The sequence below is a fragment of the Heptranchias perlo genome, chromosome 14, assembly GCF_035084215.1.
Source record: "Heptranchias perlo isolate sHepPer1 chromosome 14, sHepPer1.hap1, whole genome shotgun sequence".
NCBI classification, from domain to species: domain Eukaryota; kingdom Metazoa; phylum Chordata; class Chondrichthyes; order Hexanchiformes; family Hexanchidae; genus Heptranchias; species Heptranchias perlo.
In genome coordinates this window covers 59,285,393-59,311,025 of record NC_090338.1, presented here as the reverse complement: position 1 = coordinate 59,311,025, position 25,633 = coordinate 59,285,393, and the positions used below count along the sequence as shown (strand labels likewise).

The 25,633-nt window shown below is 43.8% G+C and overlaps 1 protein-coding gene across 1 annotated transcript in view; it reads right to left on the bottom strand.

Annotated features, from left to right (window-relative positions):
- rmnd5b (required for meiotic nuclear division 5 homolog B) overlaps positions 1 to 24,790 on the bottom strand; it is a 46,037-nt gene extending 21,247 nt beyond the window's left edge. The window contains exons 1-4 of the mRNA XM_067996473.1: positions 23,988 to 24,790; positions 19,834 to 19,979; positions 18,195 to 18,332; positions 6,828 to 6,928 (exon numbers count right to left, since the gene is read on the bottom strand). Of these exons, the coding sequence (XP_067852574.1) occupies positions 6,828 to 6,928; positions 18,195 to 18,332; positions 19,834 to 19,979; positions 23,988 to 24,126 (524 nt within the window). The 5' untranslated portion in view covers positions 24,127 to 24,790. The remainder of the gene's footprint in view (positions 1 to 6,827; positions 6,929 to 18,194; positions 18,333 to 19,833; positions 19,980 to 23,987) is intronic.
- Positions 24,791 to 25,633: the final 843 nt, after the last annotated feature.

The following is a 25,633-nucleotide window of genomic DNA, read 5'->3' as shown; positions in this document are numbered from 1 at the left end:
TTGGAACTCTCTTCCGCAAACGGCAGTTGATGCTAGTTCAATTATTCATTTTAAATCTGAGATTGATAGATTTTTGTTAACCAAAGGTATTAAGGGATATGGGACTAAGGTGGTATATGGAGTTAGGTCACAGATCAGCCATGATCTCATTGAATGTGGGAACAGGCTCGAGGGGCTAAATGGCCTACTCCTGTTCCTATCTTCCTAAGTTCCTGCAATGTCATAAATACGGACTAACCTCGCCAGAAAAAGTTAGGGCTTGTCCATTCTGATGCGAGTACCCCTTTAACAGAGTGGTAAATCTGAATGACTGCCAAAGTGTGGAGTCATAGGAATATAGGAATATAGGAACAGGAGTAGGCCATTCAGCCCCTCCTGTCTGTTCCGCCATTTGATAAGATCATGGCTGATCTGTGATCTAATTCCATATACCTGCCTTTGGCCCATATCCCTTAATACCTTTGGTTGCCAAAAAGCTATCGAGCTCAGATTTAAATTTAGCAATTGAGCTAGTATCAATTGCCGTTTGCGGAAGAGAGTTCCAAACTTCTATAACCCTTTGTGTGTAGAAATGTTTTCTAATCTCGCTCCTGAAAGGTCTGGCTCTAATTTTTAGACTGCCCCCTACTCCTAGAATCCCCAACCAGCGGAAATAGTTTCTGCCTATCCACCCTATCCGTTCCCCTTAATAGCTTATAAACTTCGATCAGATCACCCCTTAACCTTCTAAACTCCAGAGAATACAACCCCAATTTGTGTAATCTCTCCTCGTAACTTAACCCTTGAAGTCCGGGTATCATTCTAGTAAACCTACGCTGCACTCCCTCCAAGGCCAATATGTCCTTCAGAAGGTGCGGTGCCCAGAACTGCTCACAGTACTCCAGGTGCGGTCTAACAAGGGTTTTGTATAGCTGCAGCATAACTTCTGCCCCCTTGTACTCCAGTCCTCTTGATGTAAAGGCCAGCTTTCCATTAGCCTTATTGATTATTTTCTGCACCTGTTCATGACACTTCAATGATCCATGTACCTGAACCCCTAAGTCCCTTTGGACATCCACTGTTTTTAACTTTTTACCATTTAGAAAGTACCCTGTTCTATCCTTTTTTGATCCAAAGTGGATGACCTCACATTTGTCTACATTGAATTCCATTTGCCACAGTTTTGCCCATTCACCTAATCGATCAATATCCCTTTGTAATTTTATGTTTCCATCTACACTGCTTACAATGCCACCAATCTTTGTGTCATCTGCAAACTTAGATATGAGACTTTCTATGCCTTCATCTAAGTCGTTAATAAATATTGTGAATAATTGAGGCCCCAAGACAGATCCCTGCGGGACTCCACTAGTCACATCCTGCCAATGTGAGTACCTTCCCATTATCCCTACTCTCTGTCGCCTTTCGCTCAGCCAACTTCCTAATCAAGTCCGTACTTTTCCCTCGATTCCATGGGCTTCTATCTTAGCTAACAGTCTCTTATGTGGGACATTATCAAATGCCTTCTGGAAGTCCATATAAATAACATCCATTGACATTCCCCTGTCCACTACTTTAGTCACCTCTTCAAAAAATTCAATCAGGTTTGTCAGGCACGACCTACCTTTCACAAATCCATGCTGGCTCTCTCTGATTAACTAAAAATTCAAGGTGTTCAGTCACCCTATCCTTAATTATAGACTCCAGCATTTTCCCCACAACAGATGTTAGGCTAACTGGTCTATAATTCCCTGGTTTCCCTCTCTCTCTCCTTTCTTAAAAAGCGGAGTGACATGTGCAATTTTCCAATCTAGAGGGACAGTTCCTGAATCTAGAGAACTTTGAAAGATTCTCGTTAGGGCATCCGCAATGTGCTCACCTACTTCCTTTAAACCCTGGGATGGAAACCATCTGGTCCTGGGGATTTGTCACTCTTTAGTGCTATTATTTTCTTCATTGCTGTTGCTTTACTTATGTTAATTTTATCGAGTCTCTGTCCCCGATTCAATATAAGTTTTCTTGGGATTTCCGGCATGCTATCCTCTTTTTCTACTGTAAATACTGATGCAAAGTAATTATTCAACATATCCGCCATTTCCCCACTTTCAGTTTTTAAGGGGCCGACACTGCTCCTGACCACCCTCTTTTTCCTAATATAACTATAAAAGTTCTTCGTATTGATTTTGATATCCCTTGCAAGTTTCTTTTCATACTCTCTTTTTGTAGCCCTTACTATCTGTTTTGTGACCCTTTGTTGCTCTTTGTATCTTTCCCATTCGCCAGGATCTGTGCCATTTTTTGCCTTTTTGTATGCCCTTTCCTTATTTCTTATTCTGTCCCTTGCCTCTTTAGTTGTCCATGGCTGTTTTTTTTGGCAAGTAGAGTTCTTGTCCCTAAGGGGTATAAAGTGATTCTGTATCACGTTAAATGTTTCTTTACACATTTCCCACTGATCATCAGTCGTTTTACCCATTAACAGATTTGCCCAGTTTACTGTGGACAGTCTCTGTCTGATCCCATTGAAGTCGGCCTTGCCCAAGTCTAGAATCTTCGCAGCTGACTCACTTTTTTCCCTTTCAAACACTACATTGAACTCAATCATGTTATGATCACTATTGGATAGACGTTCACGCATAGTTAAGCCGTTAACTAAATCTGGTTCATTACTCATTACTAAATCTAGTATGGCTTGCCCCCAGGACATACTGCTGCAGAAAACTATCCTGGACACACTCAAGAAATTCACTACCTTTCTGACAGTTGCTGGTCTGCTTTTCCCAATCTATGTGAAGGTTAAAGTCCCCCACTCAGTCCTTCAGATTTTTTTAAAAATTAAATAAATTTTTATTTTTTAAAAACTTTTTCTTTCCGTCTCTTAATTCAACTTTTCTTACCCTCTCTTTATTTTGCTTACTGTACCTGATTTGACATTGAATTCACTATTCTAATTTACACTTCCTGGTTCAATCTGTGTGCAGCTAATTAACAGTGCTTCAATCTGACTGGTTAAGGAGATACACAGTTGCTTGCCTTGTTCACTCAGATCTCCAGATGCCCTGTAGGGGGCGCAGTGCTTTTTGGCTCTCTAATTTAGAGGAAGTTGCCATGCGAAAGTCTATGGGCAAGTGCAAGTCTAACGAATAGCAAGCGCCAGTTGTTGGCTGCTCGCTGCAAAATCCGGCCCAACATATATATGAGGAAGAGAAGGGGCTAAGGACAGATCCTTGAGGGACTCCATATAACGGTGCAGGAAGAGAATGGAGATGCTCAGGCTGTAATTGGATAGGTAAGGAGTGGAAGCAAAGAGGGCAGTCCCACTGAACTGGAGAACGGAGGAGAGATGTTGGGAGGAAGATGGTGTGGTTGACAGTGTCAAAGGCTGTAGAGAGCCAGAGAAGGACAAGGAAAGATAGTTTGTGTCGGCATGCATTTCTTATCCAGCTTCCTGTTATGATCCTGTCAAACTGTTACACCAACAGTTAACACTGAACATCTCCTAAGTAAACACATAGAATGAAAATCCTGTAAGTAAACGGTCACCTGCAATATATAGTTATGGGTTCTGACCAGTGGGTGGCGGTGTTGAGCAAGTTTCTGAAATCCCTCTCCAAGTCTCCCACTATCTTCTATTTTAAACGAACATATTCATCAGCTGAATTTAGGCAACACCAATGGCAATTTACCAGTTTTAGAAAAGAAAACAGAATCTGCTCATTTCAGCTGCTCCCGTGGTGTGTAAAGACAAATATCCTGTCAGAGTGTTTTGAGTAAATCCGCACAATTCATCCAAGGAAAAGTTACTGACACTCAATAAAGCATCAACAAGGCCACACCTGGCATACTGCTTTCAACTGTGGTTATATAAGCACTTTGAAAATGCAAAAAGTCAGTAGAAAATTAAACAGATCAAATCTGGAGTCAGGCAGGGCTGTCCTCTCTCCTCCGTCTTGTTTGTGTGTTGCATCGAACCCTTTGCCGAGTCCATCAGGAGGGATGCGGGCATAAGAGGGGTGACGATCCCAGGCAGCGGAGGCACTCAGGTCAAGGCCTCCCTGTACATGGATGACGTCGCCGTCTTTTGCTCGGATCAGCTCTCGGTCCGCAGATTGATGAGCATCTGCGAGCAGTTCGAACTGGCCTCGGGGGCCAGGGTAAATCGTAGCAAGAGCGAGGCCATGTTCTTTGGGAACTGGACCGACCGATCCTTTGTCCCCTTCACCATCAGGTCGGATTACCTGAAGGTGCTGGGGATCTGGTTCGGGGGGGCCGGGGCGTGCACCAAAAACTGGGAGGAGCGTATCTCCAAGGTTAAGCAGAAACTGGGACTGTGGGATCGACGATCCCTCTCGATCGTGGGCAAGAGCCTAGTCATCAGGTGCGAGGTGCTCTCGGTGTTGCTGTACGTGGCGCAGGTCTGGCCCATACCTCGCTCGCGACAGTCACCCGAGCCATCTTCCACTTTATCTGGAGATCAAAAATGGACTGTGTCCGCAGGGTCACGATGTACAAATCTCCGGAGAAAGGGGGGAAAGGCGTGCCCAATGTGGCCCTCATCCTGATGGCCATCTTTGTGTGCGGCTGCATCAAGCTGTGCATAGACCCTCGGTACACAAACACAAAGTGTCACTACGTGCTGAGGTTCTATCTGTCCCCAGTGTTGAGAAGGATGGGCCTGGCCACACTGCCACGGAACGCTCCATCCAGTTGGACCGTTCCGCCCCACCTGTCCTTCGTGGAAAAGTTTGTGCAGGAAAACACCTTTGACCACAAGGCGATCAGCAAGTGGTCCGCACGTAACGTCCTCGAGACCCTGCGGGAAAAGGAGATGGTGGATCCTGTCGGTTGGTTCCCCGAGCAGACTGTCAATGTAATTTGGCAGAACGCCTCATCGCCAGAGCTTTCAAACAAGCACCAAGACCTAGCTTGGCTGGTGGTGAGAAGGGCCCTTCCCATCAGATTCTTCATGCACTCCCGGGCTCTCAGCGCCACCGCGCGCTGCCCCCGAGGAGGCTGTGGTGGAGACGAGACCGTCACCCATCTCCTTCTGGAATGTGCCTTTGCAAAGAAGGTCTGGAGAGAGATGCAGTGGTATCTGTCCAGGTTCGTTCCGAGCAGTTCCGTAACACAGGATTCTGTGCTCTACGGGCTGTTCCCGGGGACGTACACTGAGACGGACATCAGCTGCTGCTGGAAGACCATCAACTCGGTGGTCTGCCTGAAACTTGCTGGTCTTCCAGTACAAGGAGCTGTCCTCGACCGAGTGTTGCAGACTGGCACATTCCAAGGTCCAGGACTACGTGCTGAGGGACGCACTGAGGATGGGTGCGGCCGCTGCAAAGGCTCTGTGGGGAAAGGCAACCGTTTAGAGCCTTCCCGCCATTGTATACCGAGGGGCTGCAATCAGGAAACAACCCCCTCGGGCAGAATGTAAAATTCAAATTGCTGTAATGTACCTGTAATGAATCTGAAATAGACCTGAAATGAATCTGTAAGCAATAATCTGTGTTGAGTATGATGCAATGAGACACCCTAGAGTGTCATGAACTGTAATTATGTCCAATGTGTTCATTGAACTGTACTTGACGTAACCTACAAATTGTATAATCTGTATTGTGTACGTTTGGAATGTGATATGACAACTGTATTGTATGTACTGCTGCAAATTTTATGAATAAAGTATATTTTTTGAAAAAAAAAATTAAACAGAAACAGACTGATCCCTGGAGTTTAAGGCCTGATTAGATGTTTCTGAATGAAACAGCCCCTGATGATGCAGTTAGGCATGTCAGCAACTACAGGTATCCCTATTTATAGGGCCTTTCTTATTGTCCAACACAGCCATCTCACCTCACGCTGCTGGCCTTGCTGTTTGCCACTATAGGCATCGTCAATCGATCCTCAGAATGCCATTGTTGGTCATGACTGAGCGCTGCACTGCCAATTCCCAAACGTGCACCAAGTGATAGAAATGGCAAAATACTTTCCAGGTGATCTCCCAGACACTGAAGCTCCAATCACAGCCAGACATCCCTGGGAGAAACAGGGATGATCATTGGTGCGGAGAGGGGAAAGTGAAGGGGGAAGTGAGCTGGCGCCTTTCACAAAAGGAGAAGCGGTCACGTTTAACTTGGGTTCGGAGACCCGTACCAGTGAGGCAGTGCTTACATGGTTAAATTCAGCAAGCTTATCCCAGTGGCAAAACTGTTAGACGTGGGTTTTTGTGAGCCTATAAGCCTGCTGTTGACATAAAGGAGCCAAATTTAGCAGCAGAAATGCTGGATGAGGGCTTATGGGTGCAGGTTTCCCAGAATCCAAATTAAAACTGTGCCAATATAAAAGCAGCTGGAGATGTATAGAAGGTGCACCACACATTGCTGAATGAAGGGAATTGAGGGACTGTAGGGGAGGGAGGACAAGGACGAGGAACAAAGATGTGTTATCCGTGTCAGTACAAACTTTTACTGTGTTTGAGCTGTGCGTAGAAGGCATTTTTATCAACCTTAATTGCAACAGGTGCAATTACATCCTTGTACGTGTTCACAAACCCTGCAAGACACCTGACCAGGCAATGACATTCTTTTAAACCCAACGTCAATGAATGAAGTTTATTTGAAGGGTTGCTGATCATTCAGAGCTGGTGCAGTTCATCAGCTGTCCCTTTCAGAAGAGAAGGTGGCCATCACCTGTTCATTACACCCAAGTGTCATTATTCAGTGACAACAGTGCGCCAATCCCCGCTGTGAACAGCACCAGGTTCTCAGCTGAGCAGGACATCTGTACGAAATGGGCTCAGACAAGGGAAGGAAGAAACGAGGAACCTGGACCAGAGAATCCAAGAAGTGACTTACTTCAGCGCTGGCCTCAAATCTCGCATTCGCAGGGCCTCCAGGATCCTGTTCAACTCTAGAAAGGGTTCCTTCTGACTGAGATCAATACATATTCCAGATTCCTAGAGAAAAATGGGAAAATGGCATTTATCATGATGGGTTCAGCTATCAGCGATAAAGATTAACACTACATGGGAAGAAGGAAAGACTTGCATTTATCATCTCTCTTAGAAACATCACATACAGTGAAATACTTTTTTTCTTGAAGTGCAGCAACTTATTATCCAGGTATATTGGTGTCAGCTGTGGCTCAATGGTAGAACTCTCAGGGGTGTAAGTCCCATTCCTGAGACTTACATCTAGGCTGACGCTCCAGTGCAACATTGAGGGAGCGCTGCACTGTTGACAGTGCCGTCTTTCGGATGAGATGTTAAACTGAGGCCCCGTCTTCCCTCTCAGGTGGACGCAAAAGATCCCATGGCACTATTTCGAAGAAGAGCAGGGGAGTTCTCCCTGGTATCCTGCCAAATAGTTATCCCTCAATGACATCACTGAAACATATTATCTGATCATGATCTAGTTGCTGTTTGTTGTAATGTAGGAAACGCAGCAGCCAATTTGCTGTGCACAAATTGGCTGCTGCATTTCCTACGTTACAACAGTGACTACACTTCAAAAGTACTTCATTGGCTGTAAAGTGCTTTGGGACGTCCGGAGGTCATGAAAGGCGATATGCATACAAGTCTTTCTTTATATAAATTGTGTTTTTAAATTGCAATCTCCCCCTTCCTCAGCTCATTCTATAACAGTAATCACAGAACATTAGTGCTCAGCTTTTGGGAATCACACAAAAAGGATGTTATTGTCGGTGTGGGTTCTAAGAGGCACTCACATACAATGCAAGCTATGTGAGAGGCTGTGTTAGAGCAGTAGTAGTGTGTAGCTGGCAATATCCCAAATATCAGGCTGCCTGCATTTAACATCCATGTGTCTGTCAGTCCCCATTACCCCCAGGTAGGTCACCTTCCCTGAGACAGTTTCTTATTTACCAGAATTTTTTCCTGGGTTTGGAAGTTCTGTAAAGTGTGCATGTGTAAGTGTATATATTATAGTATACCACATATTTTAATAAAGAAGGTAACTTATAGAGACAAGTCCTGCGAATATAAATCAGTGCAGCTGTACACCATGGCAGTGTTTTTATTTTGTTTTATGTTTATGAGATAACCATACAATAGATCCCCAGTGCCCTAATGGGTAAAGACACTGCCGAGTGTAAAATACAGTCACAAACAGTCATACAGTCACAAAGGCCCCAAGTTTGATTATCAGTCTGTGCTCATCTCAGCCAACACTGTAACTGGAGTAATACAACTGGCCTTAAAGAGCCTCCAGTGTCATCCCCAGTCAGAGCAAATGGTAATCAGTACATGGAATGGTCTTCTGGTCAGGGTAGTGGAGGCAACAACTCAAATTCAGGAGGTAGTTGGATGTTTTGATGGGGGGGTTGCAAGCTTCTATGAAAGGATGAGCTAGATGGACCATCTGCACTTATTTTTGTGAGTTAATGTCTTCAGGACAGGAAAAAAAAACAGAAAGAGAGAAACACTCCAATAGTGGCACCTTTAGTCATTTTGTTACTCACAGTCAAAAAACTTTAAAAAAAAAACAAGAATTAAAATATCTTTTGATTTCGTTCCATTGATCTTTGAAAAGATTTTCTTTCAATCTTACATGATGCATCCACACACTGAACCACAAACAAGTGGCACCACAGAGCTACGTCACTGCAGTCAGTCTCCACAATAGGAAACTGGGACAGTATCCACATCAGCAAAAGGAGGAAGAACCTGCTTGTTATTGTACTGAAAGTACTGAGCAAAGCTACTTACAGAGCAACAATGCTCCTGGGTTAAAGGATAAACTACCCCAGCAGTTGGGGGCCTGCCAAATAGATGGAAGAAGTCTATCAAGTCATTTAGAAAGGCACGGTTAATCAAGGACAGTCAGCATGGATTTGTTAAGGGAAGGTCGTGTCTGACTAACTTGATTGAATTTTTTTGAGCAGGTAACAAGGAGGGTCAACGAGGGTAACGTGTTTAATGTAGTGTACATGGATTTTAGCAAGGCTTCTGACAAGGTCCCACATGGCAGACTGGTCAAAAAAGTAAAAGCCCATGGGGTCCAAGGGAAAGTGGCTAATTGGATCCAAAATTGGCTCAGTGGCAGGAAGCAAAGGGTAATGGTTGACGGGTGTTTTTGTGACTGGAAGGCTCCTGCAAGGCTCAGTACTAGGTCCCTTGCTTTTTGTGGTATATATTCATGATTTGGACATGAATGTGGGGGGCTTGATCAAGAAGTTTGCAGATGATACAAAAATTGGCCGTGTGGTTGATAGTGAGGAGGAAAGCTGTACACTGCAGGAAGATATCAATGGACTGGTCAGGTGGGCAGAAAAGTGGCAAATGGAATTCAATCCAGAGAAGTGTGAGGTAATGCATTTGGAGAGGACAAACAAGGCAAGGGAGTACACAATAAATGGGAGGATACTGAGAGGTGTAGAGGAACAAAGGGACCTTGGAGTGCATGTCCACAGATCCCTGAAGGTAGCAAGACAAGGTAGATAAGGTGGTTAAAAAGGCATACGGGATACTTTCCTTTATTAGCTGAGGCATGGAATATAAGAGCAGGGAGGTTATGCTAGAACTGTATGAAACACTAGTTAGGCCACAGCTTGAATACTGCGTACAGTTCTGGTCACCATATTACAGGAAAGATGTGATTGCACTAGAGAGGGTACAGAGGAGATTTAAGAGGGTGTTGCCAGGGCTGGAGAATTTTAGCTATGAGAAAAGATTGGATAGGCTGGGGTTGTTTTCTTTGGAACAAAGGAGGCCAAGAGGAGATTTAATTGAGGTATATAAAATTACGACAGGGCTAGATAGGGCAGATCTATTTCCCATTGCAGAGGGGTCAGTGACCAGGGGCATAGATTTAAAGTAATTGGTAGAAGGATTAGAGGGGAGCTGAGGAGAAAAATTTTCACCCAGAGGGTGGTGGGGGTCTGGAACTCACTGCCTGAAAGGGTGGTAGAGGAAGAAACCCTCAACTCATTTAAAAAGGTACTTGGATGTGCACTTGAAGTGACATAACCTACAGGACTACAGATCAAGTGCTGGAAAGTGGGATTAGGCTGGATAGCTTTTTTTCGGCTGGCATGGACACGATGGACCGAATGGCCTCCTTCTGTGCCGTAACTTTCTATGATTAATCACTGGCCATAATTTGCTGTGGCAGGGCATCGAATGACATCCGCAGTTAGTTAAATTTGCCCTTGCACGTTTAGGTTTTTAATTTTTTGTGTGGCAATTTGCTGAGAGTGCGAGGTGATAACGGTGTAGTGAGGGAAACAGGGCATCTGGGACTGAGTGAACAGGGAAAGCTGCTGTGTATCTCCTTACTCAATCAATCAAATTGAAGGATTGTGAATTTAACAGCGAAAGGACTGAGAAGGAAGTGTAAATTAGAGTGGATGAATTCAATGTCAAATCAGGTACAGAAAGAAAGATTGGATTAAGAAAGAAACAAAGACAGAAAGGAAAAGTAAAAAAAAAATGTAAAAATTTAACATTTTAAAAATCTCAAACAACAACAATTAAAACCTGAAGGAATGAGACTCCACACTTAAGTTAATTTTCAGTGCCAGAGTGGTTGACTGGCTGTAATTAACAATTCACACCATTAAAAGGGTACTTAGACTGAAATGGACAAGACTTAACTTTCTGTGGCGAGTTTAGTTTGGATCTACTGTGCAAATACAGCAACTTCACGCTGTTCAATACATTTCATCGGTGAGGCAGACAGCAAGATGCCGTTTTCGAAAAGCTAACAGCAGAGCGGCACATCTTTGACAGCAACTTTTAGATTACTGCATTTAACCCTCATCGAAAGTTGCTGTAGCGTTTGTGCATAAATAATGGAGAGCACCATTAGTCTCACCGTTATTTTGACAGCAAATTCTGGCCCAGTGTCCAACTTTGGGCACCACACTTTAGGAAGGATATCAAAGCCTTGGAGAGGGTGCAGAGGAGATTTAATAGAATGGGACCAGGGATAAGGCACTTCAGTTATGTGGAGAGATTAAAGAAGCCTTGCACCAACATCCCTTTTGTCATTTAATCACTCTTACCCTCCACCCTATCACTGACCTTACCTTTTGTTCTTTCCTCCTCCCCCCTCACTCCCCCCCTTTACCTGACTCTGTACTTGCTTAAAAACCATTAACTTTTTAACATCTTCTAGTTCTGACGCAGGGTCTTCGACCTGAAACGTTAACTCTGTTTCTTTCTCCACAGATGCTGCCTGACTTGCTGAGCTTTTCCAGCATTTTCTGTTTTTATTATTAGAGAAGCTAGGATTGTTCTCCTTAGAGTGGAGAAGGTTAAGCGGAGATTTAATTGAGGTGTTCAAAATTATGAGGGGTTTTGATAGAGTACATAGGGAGAAACTGTTTCCAATGGCAGGAGGGTCGGTAACCAGAGGACACAGGTTTAAGATAATTGGCAAAAGAACCAGAGGGGAGATGAGGAGAAATATTTTGACGCAGTGAGTAATGATGATCTGGAATGCACTGCCTGAAAGGGTGGTGGAAGTAGATTCAATAGTAACTTTCAAAAGGGTACTGGATAAATACTTGAAAAGTAAAAAATTTACAGGGCCACAGGGAAAGAGCCGGGGAATGGGACTAATTGGTAGCTCTTTCAAAGAGCCAGCACAGGCACAATGGGCCGAATGGGTAGTGGCCCAATAGTACTGGAAAACTTGTCGCCTTGACGACTGACTGATGAGTTCTACTGGTGCTCCCTGTCATTAGGCATCAGTGTATAATAGAATCATAGACATTTACGGCACAGAGGAGGCCATTCCGCCCATCGTGTCTGTGCCGGCCGAAAAATATCCAGCCTAATCCCACTTTCCAGCTCTTGGTCCGAAGCCTTGTAGGTTACGACACTTCAAGTACACATCCAGGTACTTTTTAAATGCGATGAGGGTTTCTGTCTCGACCACCCTTTCAGGCAGTGAGTTCCAGACCCCCACTGACCTCTGGGTGAAAGAATTTCTCCTCAGCTCCCCTCTAATCCTTCTACCAATTACTTTAAATCTATGCCCCCTGGATATTGACCCCTCCGCTAAGGGAAATAGGTCCTTCCTATCCACTCCATCTAAACCCCACATAATTTTATACACCTCAATTAAATCTCCCCTCAGCCTCCTCCTCCGTTCCAAAGAAAACAACCCCAGCCTATCCAATCTTTCCTCATAGCTAAAATTCTCCAGCCTTGGCAACATCCTCGTAAATCTCCTCTGTACCCTCTCTAGTGCAATCACATCTTTCCTGTATTGTGGTGACCAGAACTGTATGCAGTACTCAAGCTGTGGCCTAACCAATGTTTTATACAGTTCTAGCATAACCTCCCTGCTATTATATTCTATGCCTCGGCTAATAAAGGAAAGTATCCCGTATGCCTTTTTAACCACCTTATCTACCTGTCCTGCTACCTTCAGGGATCTGTGGACATGCACTCCAAGGTCCCTCTGTTCTTCTACACCTCTCAGTATCCTCCCATTTATTGTGTACTCCCTTGCATTGTTTGCCCTCCCTAAATGCATTACCTCACACTTCTCTGGATTGAATTCCATTTGCCACTTTTCTGGCCATCTGACCAGTCCATTGAGATCTTCCTGCAGTCTACAGCTTTCCTCCTCACTATCAACCACACGGCCAATTTTTGTATCATCTGCAAACTTCTTAATCATGCCCCCTACATTTAAGTCTAAATCATTGATATATACCACAAAAAGCAAGGGACCTAGTACTAAGTCCTGCGGAATCCCACTGGAAACAGCCTTCCAGTCACAAAAACACACATTTCGCTCCCTAAAATCTGCCTGCAGTACTTCATCCCTCTTTCTACCTATGTCATTAGTACTGATATGGACCATGACCTCCGGCTGTTCACCATCCCCCTTCAGAATGTTCTGCAGCCACTCAGTGACATCCTTGACCCTGGCACCAGGGAGGCAACAGATCATCCTGGAATCATGTCTGCGGCCGCAGAAATGCCTGCCCGTTCCCCGAACTATTGAATCCCCTAACACTATTACTTTCCTGACCTTCCTTCTCCCCCCGTACAGCTGAAGCACCCGCCGTGGACTTGGCTCCGGCTGTACTCCCCAGAGGAACCACTGCCCTCACAAGTATTCCGGTTAGAGAGCGAGATGCAATCAGGGCACTCCCGAATTACCTGCCTGGTTCTCCTTTTCTGGCTGGCGGTCACCCATTCTCTCTCTGCCTAAACACTCTTAAGCTGCGGGGTGACCACCCCCTGAAGCGAGCTATCCACGTAGCTCTCAGCCTCGCAGATGCACTGCAGCGACGCCAGCTGCCGCTCAAGCTCCAAAACCTGGAGCTCGAGCTCCTCCAGCTGACGACACTTCCTGCACAAGTGGTTGTCCAGGACATGGGAAGTGTCCTGGAGTTCCCACATGGCACAGAATGTGCATTCGATGGGTCTGAGGTGCCCTGCCATGCCTCCATTTATTAGACCACTAACTAAACTTGCTAGAAATAAACTTAAGACTTGTCCCTGATCTGGACAAAAAACAAAACGCTCACCAGCTCACCAGCTCACCAATTAGTACCTTCCCTTGTGTTGACGTCACTTTAGGTGTTTTTTTAACCTGTCTCCCAGACGCTTGTGCTCCCTTATCTCCAGGCTCTCCGATTGAGGCCTACTGTCAGGGACTCGCTACTAATAACTCTCCCGCTGCTCTGCCCCCAAACTCTCTCAGGTACGCGCTCCCATACCTCTTCGCTCTCCGATTCTCCGTGTACTTAGGAGTTAATACAGATTTACCACACAAGCATCCTCTGAAGACCCACTGTCAGAAGACCCACTCCCCATCACTGCTGTTGGAAACATTCTGACCCCGGGTCTTTTTTGTTTGAACAGTTTAGGAATAAAAATCACTCATTTCAAAATGGTACGTTTCCCGATCGCAACATTATACATCGAAGAGCAACCGACCAGAGAACTCTTGGAAAGCAGTTTTCAGATTCAGGTTATAGTTTTCCAAGAAACGATATTTACCTACTACAATAGAGGGAAGGGCTAATCCATATTTCCAGCTCACTTTAAAAAAAAAAATAAGTTCTTCGGATGTGGACAATCCCTAGTTGCCTTTGAGAAGGAGGTGGTGAGCTGCCTTCTTGAACCGCTGCAGTCCGTGTGGTGAAGATGCTCCCACAATGCTGTTAGGTAGGGAGTTCCAGGGTTTTGACCCAGTGACGATGAAGAGACAGCAATATATAGGAACATAGGAACATGAGTAGGCCATTCAGCCCCTCCTGCCTGCTCCGCCATTTGATAAGATCATGGCTGATCTGTGATCTAATTCCATATACCTGCCTTTGGCCCATATCCCTTAATACCTTTGATTGCCAAAAAGCTATCGAGCTCAGATTTAAATTTAGCAATTGAGCTGGTATCAATTACCGTTTGCGGAAGAGAGTTCCAAACTTCTACCACCCTTTGTGTGTAGAAATGTTTTCTAATCTCACTCCTGAAAGGACTGGCTCTAATTTTTAGACTGTGCCCCCGACTCCTAAAATCCCCAACCAGCGGAAATAGTTTCTCTCTATCCACCCTATCCGTTCCCCTTAATATCTTATAAACTTCGATCAGATCACCCCTTAACCTTCGAAACTCCAGAGAATACAACCCCAATTTGCGCAATCTCTCCTCGTAACTTAACCTTTGAAGTCCGGGTATCATTCTCGTAAAAATACGCTGCAATCCCTCCAAGGCCAATATGTCCTTCCGAAGGTGCGGTGCCCAGAACTGCTCACAGTACTCCAGGTGCAGTCTAACCAGGGTTTTGTATAGCTGCAGCATAACTTCTGCCCCCTTGTACTCCAGTCCTCTAGATATAAAGGCCAGCATTCCATTAGCCTTTTTGATTATTTTCTGCATCTGTTCATGACACTTCAATGATCTATGTACCTGAACCCATAGGTCCCTATGGACATCCACTGTTTTTAACTTTTTACCATTTAGAAAGTACCCTGTTCTATCCTTTTTTGATCCAAAGTGGATGACCTCACATTTGTCTACATTGAATTCCATTTGCCACAGTTTTGCCCATTCACCTAATCTATCAATATCGCTTTGCAATTTTATGTTTTCATCTACACTGCTTACAATGCCACCAATCTTTGTGTCATCGGCAAACTTAGATATGAGACTTTCTATGCCTCCATCTAAGTCGTTAATAAATATTGTGAATAATTGAGGCCCCAAGACAGATCCCTGCAGGACTCCACTAGTCACATCCTGCCAATGTGAGTACCTACCCATTATCCCTACTCTCTGTTGCCTTTCGCTCAGCTAGCTTCCTAACCAAGTACGTACTTTTCCCTCAATTCCACGGGCTTCTATCTTAGCTAACAGTCTCTTATGTGGGACCTTATCAAATGCCTTCTGGAAGTCCATATAAATAACATCCATTGACATTCCCCTGTCCACTACTTTAGTCACCTCTTCAAAAAATTAAATCAGGGGGTTTGTCAGGCACGACCTACCTTTCACAAATCCATGCTGGCTCTCTCTGATTAACTGAAAATTCTCGAGGTGTTCAGTCACCCTATCCTTAATTATAGACTCCAGCATTTTCCCCACAACAGATGTTAGGCTAACTGGTCCATAATTCCCCGGTTTCCCTCTCTCTCCTTTCTTAAAAAGCGCAGTGACATATGCAATTTTCCAATCTAGAGGGACAGTTCCTGAATCTAGAGAACTTTGAAAGATTATAGTTAGGGCATCTGCAATGTGCTCACCTACTTCCATTAAAACCCTGGGATGGAAACCATCTGGTCCTGGGGATTTGTCACTCTTTACTGCTATTATTTTCTTCATTACTGTTGCTTTACTTATGTTAATTTTAATCGAGTCCCTGTCCCCGATTCAATATTAGTTTTCTTGGGATTTCCGGCATGCTATCCTCTTCTTCTACTGTAAATACTGACGGAAAGTAATCGTTCAACATGTCCGCCATTTCCCCATTGTCAATGGCAACATCCCCACTTTCAGTTTTTAACACTGCTCCTGACCACCCCCTTCTTCCTAATGTAACTATAAAAGTTCTTCGTACTGGTTTTGATATCCCTTGCAAGTTTCTTTTCATACTCTCTTTTTGTAGCTCTTACTATCTATTTTGTGACCCTTTGTTGATCTTTGTATCTTTCCCACTCGCCAGGATCTGTGCCATTTTTTGCCTTTTTGTATGCCCTTTCCTTACTTCTTATATTGTCCCTTACCTCTTTAGTTGTCCATGGCTGTTTTTTTTGGCAAGTAGGGTTCTTGCCCCTCAGGGGTATAAACCGATTCTGTATCTCGTTAAATGTTTCTTTAAACATTTCCCACTGATCATCAGTCGTTTTACCCATTAACAGATTTTCCCAGTTTACTGTGGACAGTCTCTGTCTCATCCCATTGAAGTTGGCCTTACCCAAGTCTAGAATCTTAGCAGCTGACTCACTTTTTTCCCTTTCAAACACTACATTGAACTCGATCATGTTATGATCGCTATTGGATAGAAGTTCATGTACAGTTAAGCTGTTAACTAAATCTGGTTCATTAATCATTACTAAATCTAGTATGGCTTGCCCCCTTGTTGCCTCTAGGACATACTGCTGTAGAAAACTATCCCGGACACACTCAAGAAATTCACTACCTTTCTGACAGTTGCTAGTCTGCTTTCCCCAATCTATATGAAGGTTAAAGTCCCCCATTAAGACCACTATGCCTTTCTTACACGCTTGTCTAATCTCTGCATTTATACAATCTAGCACTTCAGAGCTGCTGCCAGGGGTCCTATACACAACTCCCACTATAGTCTTAGATTCTTTCCTATTTCTCAATTCAACCCATAAGGTCTCTGTTGGCTGCTTACCTCTCGTGATATCCTCCTTTATCATTGAAGTGATTTCATCTCTGATCATTAAGGCTACACCTCTCCCTCTTCCATTTTCCCTATCTTTCCTGTAGACCTTATAACCCGGTATATTTAGTTCCCAATTCTGACCATCCTGCAGCCATGTCTCTGTAATAGCTATCATGTCATACCCTCCAATTTGAATTTGAACCTGTCGTTCATTTAATTTATCCCTTATACTCCGTGCATTTGTATATAGAACTCTTAGTTGGGCCACACACCCTAGCCTGACCTTCAGCTTTAATGCTGGGTTGATCGCCTTACACCTTCTAGTTTTCACTTTATCTGTAGTGTCTAAAGTACACTTTCTTTCTGCTGCTCTACGCTTTTCCCTTTCACTTGTTCTTGAACGACTGTTTGTACTATTTATATTGTAAATTTCCCCTGGGTCTTCCCCTCTCTTGCTGCTCTCAACTTTACTCCCTTCTGTTTCCCATCCCCCTGCCACTCTAGTTTAAACCTTCCCCAACAGCACTAGCAAACACCCCCGCGAGGACGTTGGTCCCGGTCCTGCTCGGGTGTAACCCGTCCTGCTTGTACAGGTCCAACCTTCCCCAGAACTGGTCCCAATGTCCCAGGAATCTAAATCCCTCCCTCCTACACCATCCCTGCAGCCACGCATTCATCCTGTCTATTCTCCTGTTCCTATACTCACTAGCACGTGGCACTAGTAGTAATCCTGAGATCACTACCGTTGAAGTGCTGCTTTTTAATTTAATATATGTCCAAGTCGGAAGGTGTGTGACTTGGAGGGGAACTTGGAGGTGATGGTGTCCCCATGAACCTGTTATCCTTGATCCTTCTAGGTGGTGGAGGATGTGGGTTTGGGAGGTGCTGCCGAAGAAGCCTTGGCGAGCTACTCCACTACATCTTGTAGATGGTGCCAATCAAGCAAACTGCTTTGTCCTGGATGGTGTCGAGCTTCTTGAGTGTTGTTGGAGCTGCACTCATCCAGGCAAGTGGAGAGTATTCCATCACACTCCTGACTTGTGTCTTGTAGATGGTGGAGAGGCTTTGGGGAGTCACTCACCACAGAATAATGCCATGGGACCATTTACATCCTCCAAAACCAACATTTGGGGCCTTGATTTACCAACTAATTCAAAAGATGGCATCTCCAGCAATGTACCTTCAGGACTGCAGTAAATGTCAGCCTAGATTATGCACTCCAGGATTGGGGTTTGAACCCACGACTTTCTAACTCAAAAGCAAAAGTGTACACCCCTGTACACAGACCCGAGCCTCATTCAGTCCTGCGACAGGCACTGTTTTCCCTGACTATTCTTTACCCAGCCCCACCCCCTCACAACGGGCAGAGTCCATTTCTGGCCTTACCTGGCACAGCTCTTCAGCGACATTCAGCAATCCCTGTCTGTATAAGTGCTCCACTACAGCCTCGCTCAGAAATTGCTGCTTTTCATGTGAATCCCACACACCTTCCACCCCGACTCCACTCACATCCGTGTCAAAATTCTGCACAAAGGCAAAACACAACAAAACAGTCAGGCACAGAAAAACTCACAGAAACTGTAAGATGAGCATAGCACCTTATCTACAACACAGGCAGCACATAACCTACCTGCGAGTACGTTCTTGAGAAACAGGCTCGAAGGGCTGAATGTTCCCATGTTCTGTATAGTGACTAATTCGTTTTAGTTTTGCTACATTTGAACTCATTGTTTGCTAGTATTGTTCCCATTTTTCCCTTGTTTTCTTTCTCCATTTTAAGAGAGTCTTCTGTGCACATCCTGGAAACAATGGCAGGCCTTGGGTGACCTGTTTCCAGTACAGCACCAATAAAACACTTAAGCAGCCACCGCATGGCAGTCAAGAACAGCCTGGTGACTACTTGCCATCTGGTTCTCCTTCCTCTGTTTTTTGGAGATATTGGGCCTCTGCTCAGTCTTTTTTAAACATTAATATTATGGAGACTGCGTACTCAGTCTATATTAAACAGCTCCTGTCGTCACATAAAGCAAAACTAATATTGCCAGAATGACCAACAAACATTAGTGATCAGGAACTCCAATATTAATATTAAACAGATGGCCATTAATATGCTGGTGACAACCCTGAAATCATTCACTGGTTAACTTCTTTTTTAAGGCAGTAATGTCCCAAGTGGACTGTGGAAAAAACCTATGATGTGATGTGTCCAAAATTTCAAAGGAACATTTGACAGAGTTCTCCATGAAAGGCTATTAGCGAAGCTAAAAGCAATGGGCATGTAGGGTGAATCTGAAGGGCATAAAACAGCAGTTACATGTTAAGAGGATTTATGTCAGCTGGGAGAAATGCTGAGTGGGATACCCCAAGTTTCAGTACTGGGAATATCACCATTTCTATTTGACACCAATCTTTCACAAACTCAATGCAGATATAACGCCTTTCATGTCCTCAAAATGTCCCAAAGTGTTGTCACTGTTGTTATGTGGGCAAGCACGCTAGCCGATTTACGTACAATAAGCTCCCACAAAAGACAAATGAGATAAATGATCTTTTATTCTATTTTGGGTGTTGTTGGTTGAGGGGTAAAAGCTGGCCAGGACACTTGGAGAACTTCTTCAAATAGTGCCTTTCTACATCCACCCAAACAGGCCTTGGTTTAATGTCTTATCTAAAAGACTGTATCTCCAACAATGCAGCACTCCCTCACCTCGGCACTGCTGTCAATCTAGATTAAGTACTCAAGTCCTGGAGTGACACTTGAACCCATAACCTTCTGATTCAAAAGTAAGAGTGCTACCAATCAGCCAAACTGACACTTGACATAACTTGACTCTGAGCAGGCATTGAGGAAATACAAAATGCATAAGTGGGCAAAACAACGACAGATGAAATGTAAAACAGACAAGTGTAAACATTGCAAGCAGGAAGAAAAAAAATAGGTGACACACATTCTCAATGATTGGCATTGAACTAGCTAAGGATAAAATTGGGAGAGAGCGCTAAAGTCTTATTACTTTGTACACACCCTATCGATAGCTTTCCCCACTTTGGAGACACTGCCGTGGATGTCTTTATGATCCAATGCCAGCTTCTGAACGGTGTCCTTTATCTTCTTACAGCACTGTGACATGACTAGTGACAGCGTTGCCGACAATTGGGCATCGAGACGACCTTCAAAGCAAAAACACAACAGAAGCTAATAACCATACGTGCCAAAATTCACCAGCCTAGTACAAATGGATTTTTATTCAGTACTCACTAGTATGGACCTGGTACTGACTAAGCGAAACCTGCTAAAATACTAGCAGATCTCCAATGGGATAACTCACAGGTACTCAGAAACATGGTTGTGAGTTTAGCTGCTAAGATTGTTCAATGCGACTCATATCTTTAAGGCCACTGTTCAAATATCTCCCATGGGAAGTGGTCTGAACAGGGAAATCCAGGTAATTATAGATGTTTATAAGCTCTAGAGGTTAATTAAAGGGCAATTGCTTTTGCTTGTAATTTTTTTGACTGCAGGTCAGGGGAACCCAACATGGCATGATTTGACTTTTTAAAGATTGTTTTGCATCTGTAAGTAAGACATTTTGGAGTATGACATATGTGCTCCTGGTAAGCTGTTATTATGATGACGACAGGAGTGTTATACCGTGTAACACAGTCCATTATTCTACAGCTGAGGTGGACCTGTATTTAAGGTGGCCTGCCCTTTTAAGGCCATAATGACTAATCACTGTTAAGTATACAGCCTAAACGGGGGTTAATAGCTTTTTGGTGAGGGAAGCTTGAAGATTGGCAGATGCTTGTAAATATACAGCCCCAGGCCAGAATAAAAAGTATCCAATGACTGCCTGTTTTTATGTACTTTTGACACTTTAGTATAAAGTTTGATAGATGCTTTTGAGCTTTTACATTTATATAGAGGTAGATGACGTATACGGAATGTTGATTGCCTCCACTCCCCCACCCACCCAGGATGTTTTAATGATGGTTAGAGATTATGCATTGAAATATCTTGAAGATACCAATCTTCCATGACATTGAAAGCAGCAACAATACTGAAATATTGAGGAATACTCAACTTACCAAGGAACTGTGCATCATGTCATAATATTAGGCCTAAAAAAAGATTAGATTCAGCAAAGACTTTGTTTCCTCCTTTATCCAAGATGGCACAGACTTCTGATAGAAGTACTGGCCACCGATCAATGAGAGATCAGCAAGTCAAACTGCAGTGGCCAGAGCAGATTTGTTTCTCTCTACCCTCTACACCCCCGATGGAACACCTCAGTAACATGCAACACTCCATCAGAGGGGACTCACCCAAGTAAGCCAAGTGAGGAGAATTGTGAGCTCGCCCTGAAACTGGACCTTTTGACTTTTGAGCTTTCCATCGGTCACACAATATTTACTTTTAAACACAACACATGGATTTAAACTTCCCACAGCCAATAATGGAAATTGAGACTCGCTGGGCCAACTAAACGTCATCCAATAAGGGACTCATGGGTCCTCCACTATATGCTCTCCTTTGTTCAGTGCTGCACCTTATCTTGGAAAAACCAATAAACAGCACCTGGTAGCGAACACTTATGGTATAATTTACAACTGTGTTTAAAGCAAACATAGGACATTAGTTTGTCCAAATTGAAAATCTCAGCAACCTGCTTCCAAAGCCAACTGTGCCCTTTATCAGTTTCAAATGTTAATGATTACAGTCTGATTTTATTTTCAGCAGAACTCTATGGGACCCTGTGATATAACACATAAGATATATTATTAGACCATTTCACTATAAAAATAAATTGCATTATTTCTCAGTAAAAATCACCATCTCATCACATGTACCACACGGAGTCACAGTGCTGCAAAGTACCCTCCTTCTCATGCAATGTGCACAGCCACCATCAAACAAGTAGGAACAAAGTTCTTTATGTGTTCAAAAGGCAGCTAAAACATGAACGCCAACCCATTGCATTTATTAAAGATGAATGCACCAGTGTTATAAATGTAACGCACTTGTGGGATTCAAGGCACCTAGAAACTTGTTTTTATGCAGCGAGTTATTATGTTTTGGAATGCACTGCTTGAAAGAGTAGTGGAGGCAAATTCAATAATATCTTTCAAAAGGGAATTGGATAAATACGTGAAGGGGAGAAAATTGCAGGGCTATGGGGAAAGAGCAGGGGAGTGGGACTAAATGGATAGCTCTTTTGAAGAGCCGGTACAGACACAATGGGCCGAACAGGCTCCTTCTGTGCTGTAAAATTCTGTCTTTCTATAAACTAATGGAGATGAAGTCTCATAGGTGATAAGCCCACCAGCTGCAGTGTCCCCACAACTGGTTATTAGTTACTTCTAAAGCACTTCCCAAAGCAATCTAAACATTCTTTGCTTTGGCAAGGGGGTGGAAATAATTTTTTTTTTAAAAATCAAAAATTACATGAAATTGGAAACCGGAGACTAAGAACAAAAAGGCAGATTGTTTGTTTATATTCATGCATTAGGATCAGGAATGTGGCGAGTACACAGGATCCTGTCTGACTGCAGCTTGTGGTTCTGGGCACATTGTCATCATCAACATCAATGGCTAATATGTGTCCACAATTCCTCCACAAGGAATGAGGGAATATCCTCACCATTTTTGCTGCCAGTTTTCCACGATTTTCCAGTAACCCTGAACATATTTTTTTTATAAAAGAAACAAAAATACAACCAAAGCAGCAGTTGGGGACCTGCAATCAGGGGAGTAGAGAGAAGGATAAACAAAAAAAAAAGCAAGGGTCCCTGCTCCTGATCAGCATCCAGCAACAAAATCTAGACAACACGAGTGCTGCATGAGAACAGTTACATTTGAGTCTACGGCACAGAAACAGACCATTAGGCCCAACTGGTCCACGCCGGCGTTCATCCTTCCTACTTCATCTCACCCTATCAGCATATCCTTCTATTCCTTTCTCCCTCGTGGGCTTATCCAGCTTCCCCTTAAATGCATCTGTGCTATTTGCCTCAACTACTCCTTGTGGTAGCAAGTTCCATATTCTAACCACTCTTTGGGTAAAGAAGTTTCTCCTGAATTCCCTATTGGATTTATTATTGACTATTTTATATTTATGACCTTTAGTTTTGGACTCCCTCACAACTGACATTTTCTCTACGTGTACCCTATCAAACCCTTTCACTATCTTAAAGACCTCTATCAGGTCACCCCTCAGCCTTCTCTTTTCTAGAGAAAAGAGTCCCAGCCTGTTCAGCCTTTCCTGATAAGTATATCCTCTCAGTTCTGGTATCATTCTTGTGAATCTTTTTTGCACCTGCTCCAATGCCTCTATATCCTTTTTATAATATGGAGAACTGTTCACAGTATTCCAAGTGTGGTCTGACCAAAGTTCTATACACATTTAACATAACTTCCCTGCTTTTCAATTCTATCCCTCTAGAAATGAACCCCATTGCTTGGTTTGCCTTTTTTTTACAGCCTTATTAACCTGCATCGCAACTTTTCGTGATTTGTGTATCTGCACCTCCAGATCCCTCTGCTCCTCTACCCCATTTAGACTCTTATTTTCCAAGGACTGTGTGGCCTCCTTATTCTTCATACCAAAATGCACCACCTCACACTTATCTATACTGAAATATGGAAAATATCTGCTGGCACCCACAGAACAGTACCACAGCTAGTCAGCACTATAAGGGGAGGAAGGGAGGATGAAGAAAAGGACCACATGCTGTATTGTTTAGCCCATGAGATAATAACCAATGAACAATTTTCACAGAACTAGGTGTTCCACCCGAGCAGACTTTTAAAAAATTAAATACAATATTAGATCTTATTAGGTAGCAACACCAGATAATTCAGCTGCTAAAAATCCAACCATAACAGCCACTGGAATATCTTGAGCATCACCATAACTAAGGTTTGAGGAGCAAGATACAAATAATTTTTTTGTTTTCAATTCCTCCCCTTTTTCTTGCCTCTCCATAAGGTCCTCTCTTGCTGGAATATGATTCCAAACAGTCAAGTGGTCATTCTTCACATGAGCCTAGACAGTGAGCAGTTGTCAGACTGTTTGACTGTGTGACTCTGAAGAGCAGAATTTTCTTGGAACAATTAGTAGTTCCAGAAGCAGACTTCAGAGTTGCCCACATACACACATACCATACCAGTGTCCTCACCTGCATTAGCTAGCTCCTGTCGGAGCCCGCTGACATAGTGTAGCAGTTCCTCCAAGCTGCGGTCGCAGTGCTGCCCATACATCAGGAACTTGTGCAACACCTTCTCCAGCTCCCGCTCCACACACACACACTGGTCCATGGGACAGAGACACAGAGGAACAGACACACACAGACAAGGCTGGGGTAACTTAGAGTCAGCCAGCAGGACCTGCACAGATGAACCCACACTAGGTACAGAAACACACTCTGAACACAAATACAGGGTAGGGAGAAGGGGCCCTGTAGATAAACCAAGTGTCAGATACTGACAGAAATAAACAAGGCAATAAACCCTCAATATGAGACACAGGGTGACAGAATGGAACAGTAGAACTTAAGACAAAAAGACAGACCCTGATACAGACACAGTAAGAGTCAGCATTAAAGGGACAGACACAGTGGGAACTCAATATTAAAAGTTTAAGACCATGACACAGTCATATACCCTGGTGCTCCTGAAATACTGGGACTGAAGGAAGCCTGACAGAAAGTGGCACAGTTGAAACAGCGACGACCCACTGAGTGGGACTCTTGAGTTACACACAGACAGTCACAGTCTGAAATACAGCAACAAACAACAGAAACATAGTCGCAGTCCCAGATACAATCACACACAGAGGCACAACAGCAGGGTGCAAGTCCCACACAATGATACCAGAACACACATAGTTAAACACACAGCAACACCTCAAATCCTCTCTCCACTAACAACTGTCACTGCTGTAAACTGCTACAAGCACTGCGGCGCACACCACTCCCCTTACAGGGAGAGAGGGGGGCAGGGGTCCGCTCAACATCCCCATTCACTCAACACTCCAGCCATCTCTTGCAACATATCAGTAATAACGTTACATGTTTTTATTGATACATGTTGCAAACGCGTTTGTGCTTGGTTCCTACCAGCTTGTGACGACTGGTAACATCAGCGCACCCCCCTCCCTGTAAAGTTAATGTAACAGTCTATCAGGAAGTAACTCGATGAGAGGGGGCGAATGGAATGTACCACTCAGCGGAAGGGGAGGAAAAAGAGACAACTCACCCTGAAGGCTTCTTGTTGCTAATTGCTGTGGTTTAGATGTAAATATATTAGTAAAATATATTTATAATGATGCATTCCACTTTATTTTGTCCGTCTCTTTAAAAATACGTGAAGTGGTGTGTAATTGTAGGTGACTGTTATCCCTATTTGTCAATAGTGGAACAAACTATTAGAAGGCAATATCAGAACCTCCTCGGATTTCAGGGGGTCAAAGGTCAGAGGTCAGAAGGTTAACCGTCTGCATTGTGCACTCAGTGAGATGTGGGTGACTCCCTGCCTCCCTTTTCCTGGTGATGTCCCATTAACAGTGGAGGCCTCTTTTCATCATCTCTCTTACTCTACTATTTAAAGAGGAAGTGTCATCCGGAGGTTCTGTGATGTGACTCAGAAATAAGTGTTGTAAACAAGTAGTCAACTTCAGCACTGCCGGGGGGGGGGATGTAGTGGTCTGGGAATCTGCTACTGACATCTCACAATTTTGGCCTCCTTTTTAGTTGGTGCTGTCATGTCTTTTCACAGCATGTCAGCTGTGCCTCACTGGTAGCACTCTCGCTTCTGAGTCAGAAGG